Source organism: Macaca mulatta, chromosome 1, assembly GCF_049350105.2.
Source record: "Macaca mulatta isolate MMU2019108-1 chromosome 1, T2T-MMU8v2.0, whole genome shotgun sequence".
Classification (NCBI taxonomy): Eukaryota; Metazoa; Chordata; class Mammalia; order Primates; family Cercopithecidae; genus Macaca; species Macaca mulatta.
This window is the reverse complement of record NC_133406.1, coordinates 111,011,307-111,023,160: the sequence shown is the minus strand read 5'-3', so window position 1 is coordinate 111,023,160 and position 11,854 is coordinate 111,011,307. Positions and strand designations below refer to the sequence as shown.

The 11,854-nt window shown below is 49.8% G+C and overlaps 1 protein-coding gene and 1 long non-coding RNA gene across 2 annotated transcripts in view; both read left to right on the top strand.

The window, feature by feature from the left end:
* Positions 1-4,425: 4,425 nt before the first annotated feature.
* The window catches only part of LOC144330972 (uncharacterized), a 61,770-nt gene continuing 54,341 nt past the window's right edge, over positions 4,426-11,854 (top strand). Inside the window, exon 1 of the long non-coding RNA XR_013397724.1 lies at positions 4,426-4,560. This is a non-coding gene — a long non-coding RNA (uncharacterized LOC144330972). The remainder of the gene's footprint in view (positions 4,561-11,854) is intronic.
* On the top strand, positions 8,505-11,813 carry RXFP4 (relaxin family peptide/INSL5 receptor 4). Its single transcript, XM_015111713.3, has one exon. It carries the CDS (start codon positions 10,438-10,440, stop codon positions 11,557-11,559), a length of 1,122 nt encoding a protein of 373 aa, XP_014967199.1. The 5' UTR covers positions 8,505-10,437; the 3' UTR covers positions 11,560-11,813.

The following is an 11,854-nucleotide window of genomic DNA, read 5'->3' as shown; positions in this document are numbered from 1 at the left end:
ACAATTCATTGTTTTTTAGCGTGTCCACAAGATTGTGCAACAATCACCATTATCTAATTCCAGATTTTTTTTTCCAGATTATTTTTGTCACCCCAAAAAGAAACCCCTCACCTGTTAACAGTCACTTCACGTTTCTCTCGCCCCACAAGACATGGGCTACCACTGATCTACTGTTTCTCTGGATTTACCTATTCTACATATTTTATATAAATGGAATTATACAATGTGTGACCTTTTGTATCTGGCTTCTTTCACTTACAGTGTTTTCAAAGTGTATTCATGTTGTAGCATATGTCAGAACTTCATTTTTTTTTTTATCACTGAATAAACTTCATTCTTTTTTATCACTGAATTTCTTTTCCATTGGATGTATAGACCACAATTACCCATTCATCCATTGATGAACATTTGAGTTGTTTCCACCTCTTGGCTATTGTAAGTAGTGCTGCTGTGAACATTCACAAGTATTTTTTTTTTTTTTTTGAGACGGAGTCTTTTTTTTGTTTGTTTGTTTTTGTTTTTGTTTTTGTTTTTTGAGACGGAGTCTCGCTCTGTCGCCCAGGCTGGAGTGCAGTGGCGCGATCTCGGCTCACTGCAAGCTCCGCCTCCTGGGTTTACGCCATTCTCCTGCCTCAGCCTCCTGAGTAGCTGGGACTACAGGCGCCCGCCACCGCGCCCGGCTAATTTTTTGTATTTTTAGGAGAGACGGGGTTTCACCGTGGTCTCGATCTCCTGACCTTGTGATCCGCCCGCCTCGGCCTCCCAAAGTGCTGGGATTACAGGCGTGAGCCACCGCGCCCGGCCAAAGAGTTCTTACTTTTTTTTTTTTTTTGTCTCCCGGGCTGGTTTTTTGTATTTTTTTTTAGTGGAGACGGGGTTTCACCATGTTAGCCAGGATGGTCTCGATCTCCTGACTTCGTGATCCGACCGCCTCGGCCTCCCAAAGTGCTGGGATTACAGGCTTGAGCCACCGCGCCCGGCCCGAGACGGAGTCTTGCTCTGTGCCCCAGGCTGGAGTGCAGTGGCGCGATCTCGGCTCACTGCAAGCTCCGCCTCCCCGGGTTCACGCCATTCTCCTGCCTCAGCCTCCCGAGTAGCTGGGACTACAGGCGCCCGCCACCTCGCCCAGCTAATTTTCTTGTATTTTTAGTAGAGACGGGGTTTCACCGTGTTAGCCAGGATGGTCTCGATCTCCTGACCTCGTAATCCGCCCGTCTCGGCCTCCCAAAGTGCTGGGATTACAGGCTTGAGCCACCGCGCCCGGCCCACAAGTATTTAAGTATCTGTTTTTAATTTTTTTTTTTTTTTTTTTTTTTTTTTGAGATGGAGTCGCGCTCTGTCGCCCAGGCTGGAGTGCAGTGGCCTGATCTCGGCTCACTGCAAGCTCCGCCTCCCGATTTTACGCCATTCTCCTGCCTCAGCCTCCGGAGTAGCTGGGACTACAGATGCCAGCCACCTCGCCCGGCTAGTTTTTTGTATTTTGTAGTAGAGACAGGGTTTCACCGTGTTAGCCAGGATGGTTTCGATCTCCTGACCTCGTGATCCGCCCGTCTCGGCCTCCCAAAGTGCTGGGATTACAGGCTTGAGCCACCGCGCCCGGCCTCTGTTTTTAATTCTTTAGGGTTTATATTGTAGGAGCAGAATTGCTAGGTCACATGGACATCTTGTTTAACTTTTGTGGAACTGCCAAACCAACTGGCTACACTATTTTACATGCCCACCAGCAATGTACCAGGGTTCCTATTACTCCACATCATCCCCAACCCTTGGTATTTTCAACTTTTAAAAAATATTTTTTCTTTTTACTTTCCTTAATCTTGCCAGTGTCTTATCTTTTTTTGCCTTTTTAAAGAACCTAGCTTTTAGTTTTATTCATCAATTCCATGTTAACTTTTTTTTTTTTTTTTTGAGACAAAGTTTCGCTCTTATTGCCCAGGCTGGAGTGCAGTGGTGTGATCTTGTCTCACTGCAACCTCCGCCTCCCGGGTTCAAGTGATTCTCCTGCCTCAGCCTCCTGAGTAGCTGGGATTACAGGCACACACCAGCACACCAGCTAATTATTTGTATTTTTAGTAGATACAGGGTTTCACCATGTTGGCCAGGCTGGTCTCGAACTCCTGACCTCAGATGATTCATCGGCCTTGGCCTCCCAAAGTGCTGGGATTGAGTGCGTGGGCATGAGTCACCACGCCCGGCCTTCCTTTTGGGAAGATTTATATTGTTTTTCCCCGCTTAATTTTGTTTTGAGACAGAGTCTTGCTCTGTCACCCAGGCTGGAGTGCAGTGGCGCCATCTCGGCTCACTGCAAGCTCCGCCTCCTAGGTTCACACCGTTCTCCTGCCTCAGCCTCCCAAGCACAACCACACCCAGCTAATTTTTTGTATTTTTAGTAGAGACGGGGTTTCACCATGTTAGCCAGGATGGTCTTGATCTCCTGACCTCGTGATCTGCCTGCCTCAGGCTCCCAAAGTGCTGGGAATATAGGTATGAGCCACTGCTCCTTGCCCCCCTTACTTTCTTAAGTTAAATGTTTAGTTCATTTATTTATAATTCTTTTTTTTTTTTTTTTTTTTTTTTTTTTTTTTTGAGGTAGAGTTTCACTCTGGTTGCCCAGGCTTGAGTGCAATGATGCTATCTCAGCTGTCCGCAACCTTCACCTGTCGGGTTCAAGTGATTCTCCTGCCTCAGTTTCCTGAGTAGTTGGGATTACAGGTGCCGGCCACCATGCCCAGGGTTTCACCATGCTGACCAGGGTGGTCTTGTACTTCTGACCTCTAGTGATCCACTTGCCTCAGCCTCCCAAAGTGTTGGGATTCCAGGTGTGAGTCCTGCTCCCAGCCTTATAATTCTCATAAAAGTCTTAATTTCACCAATAACATTTATCTTTTGATGGCCAAGTGAGGTGGCTCATGCCTATAATCCCAGCACTTTGGGATTCTGAGGCTGGTAGATCACTTGAGGCCAGGGCATCATAGTGAGACCCCATCTCCACAAAAAATAAAAATCAGCCAGTGTGGTGGCACACCTGTAGTCTCAGCTACTCAGGAGGCTGAGGTGGGAAAATCACTTGAACCAAGAAGTTTGAGGCTACAGTGACACATGATCACACCACTGCACTCCAGCCTGGGTGACAGAGCAACAAAAACATAAAATAATAAAACATTTCTCTATTGATACAACCGAATCTGATTTTCTAAACTCAATTCAATAGCACCTTGTTCTACTGCTAATTGAAAAAGCCTCTCTAAAGTGAGATAGGTTAGGCTGAGGTCATTTTTCCTTTCTGTTGGGTGCATGGTCAAAAAATTGACATATGAATTTCATTTATTCTTGCCTAGTGGTCATTTAGGTATTATTAGGTCATTTACTACCAACTCTAAGGTAGTGACACCTTGGGGAGCCATAAAATCCATAGAGCTAGGCCCCATAATCTCTCTGTCAGTCTCCTCTCCTTGCTACTCCCCCTTTGTTTCAGTGGCACTTTCTAGCTAAGATTCAGTCCCCTTTTCTCCAGATGGTGGTGCTGCATTCCCATACCTGTCTCCAGAGGATCTCCCCCAACTCCATTTAGATCAGCCCAACCTTGAAAAATGCCAAACTGGGTCATGCTCTTTTGGCCTAATATTCTTTCCCACAGCAGTAGGAGTTGTGATGGGAAAAGAAGAAAAGATGGAGGGTGGGCTTTCTCAATGTCTCCCGTATTCACCACATCACCCCTAGGGGTGCTACCTCAAGCATTTATTGAATAATTTTTCCAAACAAGGAGATTTCCTGTGAGGGATTCTGATGTCACCCCTAAAAATAATTTTAGAAATATGTTTCCACTTTCTTACAAGGGGAAATCTATCAAAAAGAATAATGGAGCAGCTATTCAAAAAGAATGAGAGTATATAGCCCCATTTCTAGCCCCTGTGACACCTGGCTATACTTTGTGCCATGTGCTTGGATTGCCATGAAAGTTACCCAGTGTTGTTGGTTTTTTTTTTTTTTTTTTTTTTTTTTTTTTTTTTTTTTTTTTTGAGACGGGGTCTCACTCTGTCACCCAGGCTGGAGTGTCTCAAAACAAAACAAAAAATTGATTTTACTATTTTACAAAATTGGATATTTGCTTTTTTTTTTTTTTTTTTTTTTTGAGATGGAGTTTTGCTCTTCTTGCCCAGGCTGGAGTGCAATAGTGAGATCTCAATTTACTGCAACCTCCGCCTCCCAGGTTCAAGTGATTCTCATGCCTCAGCCTCCTGAGGAGCTGGGAGTACAGGCATGCGTTACCACGCCTAGTTAATTTTGTATTTTTAGTAGAGACAGGGTTTCTCCACATTGGTCAGGCTGGCCTTGAACTCCCGACCTCAGGTGATCCACTCACCTCAGCCTCCCAAAGTGCTGGGATTACAGGTGTGAGCCACTGCGCTCGGCCAGGTATTTGTATTTTCTTTTTTTTTTTTTTTTTTTTTGAGATGGAGTCATGCTCTGTCGCCCAGGCTGGAGTGCAGTGGCCGGATCTCAGCTCACTGCAAGCTCCGCCTCCCGGGTTCACGCCATTCTCCTGCCTCAGCCTCCCAAGTAGCTGGGACTACAGGCGCCCGCCACTTCGCCCGGCTATTTTTTTGTATTTTTTAGTAGAGACGGGGTTTCACCGTGTTAGCCAGGATGGTCTCGATCTCTTGACCTCATGATCCGCCCGTCTCGGCCTCCCAAAGTGCTGGGATTACAGGCTTGAGCCACCGCGCCCGGCCGGTATTTGTATTTTCACGTGGATTTTAGAATCAGTTTGTCAATTTTATACATGCTTTTTTTTTTTTTTTTTTTTTTTTGAGACGGAGTCTCGCTCTGTCGCCCAGGCTGGAGTGCAGTGGCGTGATCTCGCCTCACTGCAAGCTCCGCCTCCCAGGAAGCTCCGCCTCCCAGGTTCACGCCATTCTCCTGCCTCAGCCTCCTGAGTAGCTGGGACTACAGGCGCCCCCCACTACGCCCGGCTGGTTTTTTGTATTTTTTAGTAGAGACGGAGTTTCACCATGTTAGCCAGGATGGTCTCGATCTCCTGACCTCATGATCCGCCCGTCTCGGCCTCCCACAGTGCTGGGATTACAGGCGTGAGCCACCGCGCCCAGCCTATACATGCTTTTAAAAGCCTGCTAGAATTTTGATTAGAACTGTGTTGAGGTTGGGCACCGTGGCTTAAATCCCAGCACTTTGGGAGGCCAAGGCAGAGGTCAGGAGTTCAAGACCAGCCTGGCCAACATGGTGAAACCCTGTCTCCACTAAAAAATACAAAAATTAGCCAGGTATGGTGGCAGGTGCCTGTAATCCCAGCTACTCGGGAGGCTTGAGGCAGGAGCATCGCTTGAACCCGGGAGGCAGAGGTTGCAGTGAGCCGAGATCACCCCACTGCACTCCAGCCTGGGTGACAAGAGTGAAACTCGGGCCGGGCGCGGTGGCTCCAGCCTGTAATCCCAGCACTTTGGGAGGCCGAGGCGGGTGGATCACGAGGTCAGGAGATCGAGACTATCCTGGCTAACATGGTGAAACCCCGTCTCTACTAAAAATACAAAAAACTAGCCGGGCGTGGTGGCGGGCGCCTGTAGTCTCAGCTACTTGGGAGGCTGAGGCGGGAGAATGGCGTGAACCCGGGAGGCGGAGCTTGCAGTGAGCCGAGATCACACCACTGCACTCCAGCCTGGGAGACACAGCGAGACTCCGTCTCAAAAAAAAAAAAAAAAAAAAAAAGAGTGAAACTCGGTCTCAAAAAAAAAAAAAAAAAAAAAAACTGTGTTGAATCTACAGATCAATTGACATTTCAATAGTATTTTTGATGCTGGGCATGGTGGCTCATGGCTGTAATCCCAGCACTTTGGGAGGCTGAGGTGAGAGGGTTGCTTGAGCCCAGGAGTTCAAGACAATCCTGGGTAACATGGGGACACCCTGTCTCTACTAAAAATACAAAAATTAGCCTGTGTGGTAGCACATTCCTGTGGCTGGGGTAGGAGGATCACCTGAGCCTGGGGAGGTGGAGGCACTGAGCCGAGATTGTGCCACTGCACTCCAGCCTGGGTGACAGAGTGAGACCCCTTCTCAACCAAAAAAAATAAAATAAAATAAAAATAAATTTTTTTTTTTTTGAGACGGAGTCTAGTTCTGTGGCCCAGGCTGGAGTGCAGTGGCGCGATCTCGGCTCACTGCAAGCTCCACCTCCCGGGTTCACGCCATTCTCCTGGCTCAGCCTCCCGAGTAGCTGGGACTACAGGCGCCCACCACCGCTCCCGGCTAATTTTTTGTATCTTTAGTAGAGACGGGGTTTCACTGTGACCTCGATCTCCTGACCTCGTGATCCGCCCGCCTCGGCCTCCCAAAGTGCTGGGATTACAGGCGTGAGCCACCACGCCCGGCTTTTTTTTTTTTTTTTTTTTTTTTTGAGACAGAGTCTTGCTCTGTTGCCCAGGCTTGAGTCCAGTGACGCGATCTCGGCTCTATGCAAGTTCCGCCTCCCAGGTTCATGCCATTCTCCTGCCTCAGACTCCCTAGTAGCTGGGACTACAGGCGCCCACCACCATGCTCGGCTAATTTTTTGTTTTTTTAGTAGAGATGGAGTTTCACTGTGTTTGCCAGGATGGTCTCAATCTCCTGACCTCGTGATCCGCCCGCCTTGGCCTCCCAAAGTGCTGGGATTACAGGCGTGAGCCACCGCGCCCGGCCAAAAAAAAATTGTTTTTAAGTCTTCCAACCCAAGAACACAGTATGCCATTTATTTGGGCCTTATTTAATTTCCCTCTGCAATGCTTTGTCATTTCAGTTTACTGGGACTGCACATCTTTGTTATATTTTTCTTTTTTTTTGTAGTGCTCTGCCAGTTTTACTTTGGAAAATAAATGAGATGTATAATTCTTACTGCCTTTGCCATTTCTCTGTAAATCTAAAACTATTCCAAAACATAAAGTTAGAAGGTGGTGGGGGGAGAGAGAGACTGATTTATTTTATTTTATTTTATTTCATTTTATTGAGACGGAGCCTCGCTGTGTCGCCCAGGCTGAAGTGCAGTGGCGCAATCTCGGCTCACTGCAAGCTCTGCCTCCCGGGTTCACGCCATTCTCCTGCCTCAGCTTCCTGAGTAGCTGGGACTACAGGAGTCTGCCCCCGCGCCTGGCTAATTTTTTGTAATTTTTAGTAGAGACGGGGTTTCACCATGGTCTTGATCTCCTGACCTTGTGATCTGCCCGCCTCAGCCTCCCAGAGTGCTGGGATTACAGGCGTGAGCCACTGCCCCCGGCTGAAAGACTGATTTAGAACCTGCCCCTTAGCATTGGAGCTGCCCATACCCCTTACCAATACTGGAGATTTTCCCCCAGTGAACCTTGGCAGACATATGACAGAATAGAGATGGTGGCTTCTTGGGTTGATGTGAGCTTAGGGATTTGGATTAGGGGTAGGTTTCCTATTCTCACCATTTGTAGTACCGCCAAGGATTTAGTTTCTGTCCCCTCTACTACAAATGTAAATGCAAAGCTCCCTCCTCTCTGTGCTCTGTAGAGTGATAACTCAGTCCCTTCTGCCTCCTCTCCAATTCCTTTTCGGAGACGCCGTAGCCTGGGCTGTGAAGGGCAGGGACAGTGATGTGGGGCTGGAGAGAGATGCCGGCTGAGGGAGGTGTGGCTATTCAGGTGACTGAGGGGACGGTTTGGCCCCTGGAGGTCCTTTTTATGGAAGGCAGACACCATAATGTACCACTACCGGTCCTTGGACTCTGAGATGGAAAATGGCACTGGTGGCTGACTGAGCGCACTGCTTATGAGTTAGTAAAAACAAACAGACAAGAAAATGGCACTGGCAAAGTCTGGCTCTACAGGGTAATATGAAGGTGGGGGACAGCACAAGCATTTTTGCTGAATCTAGTTCCTCCTCATCTCCCAGCAGCTGTGAGTGAAGAATCATCTCGAAAGGTGTTGTCACTGTCCCTCCATCCACGTCCTGGCACTGTGTCCCTCAGGGTTCGTGATGTAGTGGCAAAGACTCCTATTCTAGGAGTCAAGAGACTTTTGTCTCAAACCCTGACTCTACCGTCACCTCCCTGGTGGTCTTGGGCAAATCACTCTCATTCTACATAAAATAAGAAGTTGAACGAGATGGTCTGAGAGATCCCTTCGATCTAAAAAGTTTATTATTTTCTATGAAGAGTGTGACTATATTTTTTGTTTTTGTCTCCCAGCATCAAGCACAGTGCCTGGCACACAGTAAGGGTTCAGGGAATGCTGTGATTAGTGAATGAACGAAATGCTAGACAAATGAAGTTCTTAGACACGGCCAGCTGGTGGCATCACCTCTCTACATAACCACAAGGGGGTGTTGCTAGTCTCAGACCAAGGGAAAGGCTTAGGACTAGAAATGATAAAAAGGTAAAGAAATGATTGGAGGACCAGATGTTTGAAATGAATAGCACAACCCTGGAATTCTGGTCTACTTTCTTTTCTCTAAGTCAATAAAGAAAGTAAGTCCAAAGCATTAAGCAGTTTTTGTTGTTGTTATTTATTTATTTTTTGGGGGGAGACGGAGTCTCACTCTGTCGCCCAGGCTGGAGTACAGTGGCATGATCTCAGCTCACCAAAATTTCCACCTCCCGGTTCAAGTGATTCTCCCGCCTCAGCCTCCTGAGTAGCTGAGATTACAGGCACCCGCCACCACGCCTGGCCAATTTTGTATTTTTAGTAGAGACGGGCTTTCTCTATGTTGGTCAGGCTGGTCTTGAACTCCCAACCTCAGGTGATTCACTCACCTCAGCCTCCCAAAGTGCTGGGATTACAGGCGTGAGCCACCTTGCCCGGCCAAGCAGTTATCTTAACTGCCAGATTAGCAAGGTAATTCTGGGTGGGCAGAGGAGTAGACATGGCCCCGAGAGACAGTGACAACACAGTCACACAGGAGCAGCCACGAGGCCAGGAGGTAGCCTGTGGGGCTCACCTGACCTCAGGCTGGGCACTCCCCTTCTGCCACCCCCTTTATAATCATCCCTGGTTCGAAAGCCCCAATATGTTGGCACCCAGCCTGGATCACTCTCACCTCTGGGTTTCTCCTATGTGTTCACAAAGCCCACTGCTGATTTATTGTTGCAAAGGGCCCCTCTCTTCCCTCCGCACTCCAAGGGAACTGAACATCAAACGTTATCTTAATTAGCTGGCAGAGGACAAGAAGGGGCTGAATATATTGGAACCCTTGAGAAAGCCTTACTCTTTTACCTACCCGCCTCCTGCCTTCTCTTTGTCCCCATCACAGCTCCTTCTGCAGTAGGTAGAGATGTAGGCAATGAAAGGGGAGGGCCCAGTGAAGCATTTTTTTTTCCAGTTATGATTGAGATCACGGGGAGACAGGATGAGGTGTGGTGAGGGCGTATCTCAGGATCCTTAGCTCTGACATGGGGTTTGCAGGAGAAAGTAGGGGGACCGCTGAGCTCTGTCCACAGACTAGGGCAGGAAAGGAGGAAAGGGCGGCGATAGAGGTTAGCAGGAATATTTAATTATCAGGAGCAGGAACAGAACTGAGGGCATGCCCAGGTCCATGCAGGCCCTCACAGGCCCAGTGTTCCCAGTGGGGAGGAAACAGGAAGCTGTGACTTCCTCTCTCTTTTCCCTCCCTGCTGTTAGCCTCAAGGTTACTGCTGCTGAGATGAATTCCAACCTGTTTTAGTTGGCACTGTTCCCTGGGCATGGTAATAGCCTCTCAGTACCCTTCTGCCACAAACACCTCAAACTTCTCCTTTGAAATAATATTCATACAAATTGTTATTTCACACGTATTCTCTCATTTCATCATGCCACTCCTGTGAAGCACTTACCTGAAAATTTTAAGCAAGAAAATAGGTTTATGGGAGTAAAGTAACTCTCCCAGTCACATGGCTAGTGAGTAGCAGGTCTGGGACTCCGTAGCCTCTGCTCTTTCCTCTCTTGGACACCCATGCTGATTCCCTGCCTCTATGCCACCTCCCAGGCCCCTTCCTTTGGGCCTCAAGGGAACACTTTCTGCAGAGGAGGGAGGCCTCTGCACGCTGTTAGGAACAGAGGCAGCTCTAGTTTGGTTCCTGTTATCTCTGGGACAGGGAACCTCCAGCTTTCTCCCTGGGGTGGAGGCTTGGGGCTGCCCTCCATAGTGAGGTAACTCTCCCTTCTCCCCTCCCTCTCTGCCATTTAGAGTCCCTCTTACAGGCAGGCGCATGCGCATATGCCCAGGCTCTGCCTCGCCCTGCCCCACCCACCACCAATCTTGACCAACAGGGAGGTGGTGGGTTGTCCTTTCCACACCCCTCCCTCTGAGGTGTGGGCGTGGGCCAGGGCTCACCAGAGGCCCCAGAGGACTTAGTTCTAGAGCCTTCTGCCTAGAGCCTTCAGTGGCCTCTGCCAGTCTGGCAGATACTTGCAGACCTCTCTTCTCAGCGCCACCAATCTCTGATGCCCTGCGATGCCCACACTCAATACTTCTGCCTCTCCACCCACGTTCTGGGCCAATGCCTCCGGAGGCAGTGTGCTGAGTGCTGATGATGCTCCGATGCCTGTCAAATTCCTAGCCCTGAGGCTCATGGTTGCCCTGGCCTATGGGCTTGTGGGGGCTGTTGGCTTGCTGGGAAATTTGGCGGTGCTGTGGGTACTGAGTAACTGTGCCCGGAGAGCCCCTGGCCCACCTTCAGACACCTTCGTCTTCAACCTGGCTCTGGCGGACCTGGGACTGGCACTCACTCTCCCCTTTTGGGCAGCTGAGTCGGCACTGGACTTTCACTGGCCCTTCGGAGGTGCCCTCTGCAAGATGGTTCTGACGGCCACTGTCCTCAACGTCTATGCCAGCATCTTCCTCATCACAGCGCTGAGCGTTGCTCGCTACTGGGTGGTGGCCATGGCTGCAGGGCCAGGCACCCACCTCTCACTCTTCTGGGCCCGAATAGCCACTCTAGCAGTGTGGGCGGCGGCTGCCCTGGTGACGGTGCCCACAGCTGTCTTCGGGGTGGAGGGTGAGGTGTGTGGTGTGCGCCTTTGCCTACTGCGTTTCCCCAGCAGATACTGGCTGGGGGCCTACCAGCTGCAGAGGGTGGTGCTGGCTTTCATGGTGCCCTTGGGCGTCATCACCACCAGCTACCTGCTGCTGCTGGCCTTCCTGCAGCAGCGGCAACGGCGGCAGCAGGACAGCAGGGTCGTGGCCCGCTCTGTCCGCATCCTGGTGGCTTCCTTCTTCCTCTGCTGGTTTCCCAACCATGTGGTCACTCTCTGGGGTGTCCTGGTGAAGTTTGACCTAGTGCCCTGGAACAGTACTTTCTATACTATCCAGACGTATGTCTTCCCTGTCACTACTTGCTTGGCACACAGCAATAGCTGCCTCAACCCTGTGCTGTACTGTCTCCTGAGGCGGGAGCCCCGGCAGGCTCTGGCAGACACCTTCAGGGATCTGCGGTCGAGGCTGTGGCCCCAGGGCGGAGGCTGGGTGCAACAGGTGGCCCTAAAGCAGGTAGGCAGGCGGTGGGTCGCGAGCAACCCCCCGGAGAGCCGCCCTTCTACCCTGCTCACCAACCTGGACAGAGGGACACCCGGGTAAAGGGCGCAAGCTGAACACGCTCCTCTTTCTGAGATCCACCAAGTGTAGGATCGTCGAGTCCTGGGGAGAAGCTGCCCTCTCTGCCAGGCTGCAGTGCCCGCAGGGAAAAGTCTGATCTTTGATCCCCAACTCTGGGTGTGGTGAATGGGGGAGGCGGGGGCCCAGATCAGAGCTGGGTGTGACAAAGCTTTAAGTCTTTATTTGGAGATGGGAAAGAAGAGGATCTGAGAATAAACCTCTGGATTATCCACAAATTGTCTTGACCTTTTATCCCAGTTCCACCTCCAGTGCAGTA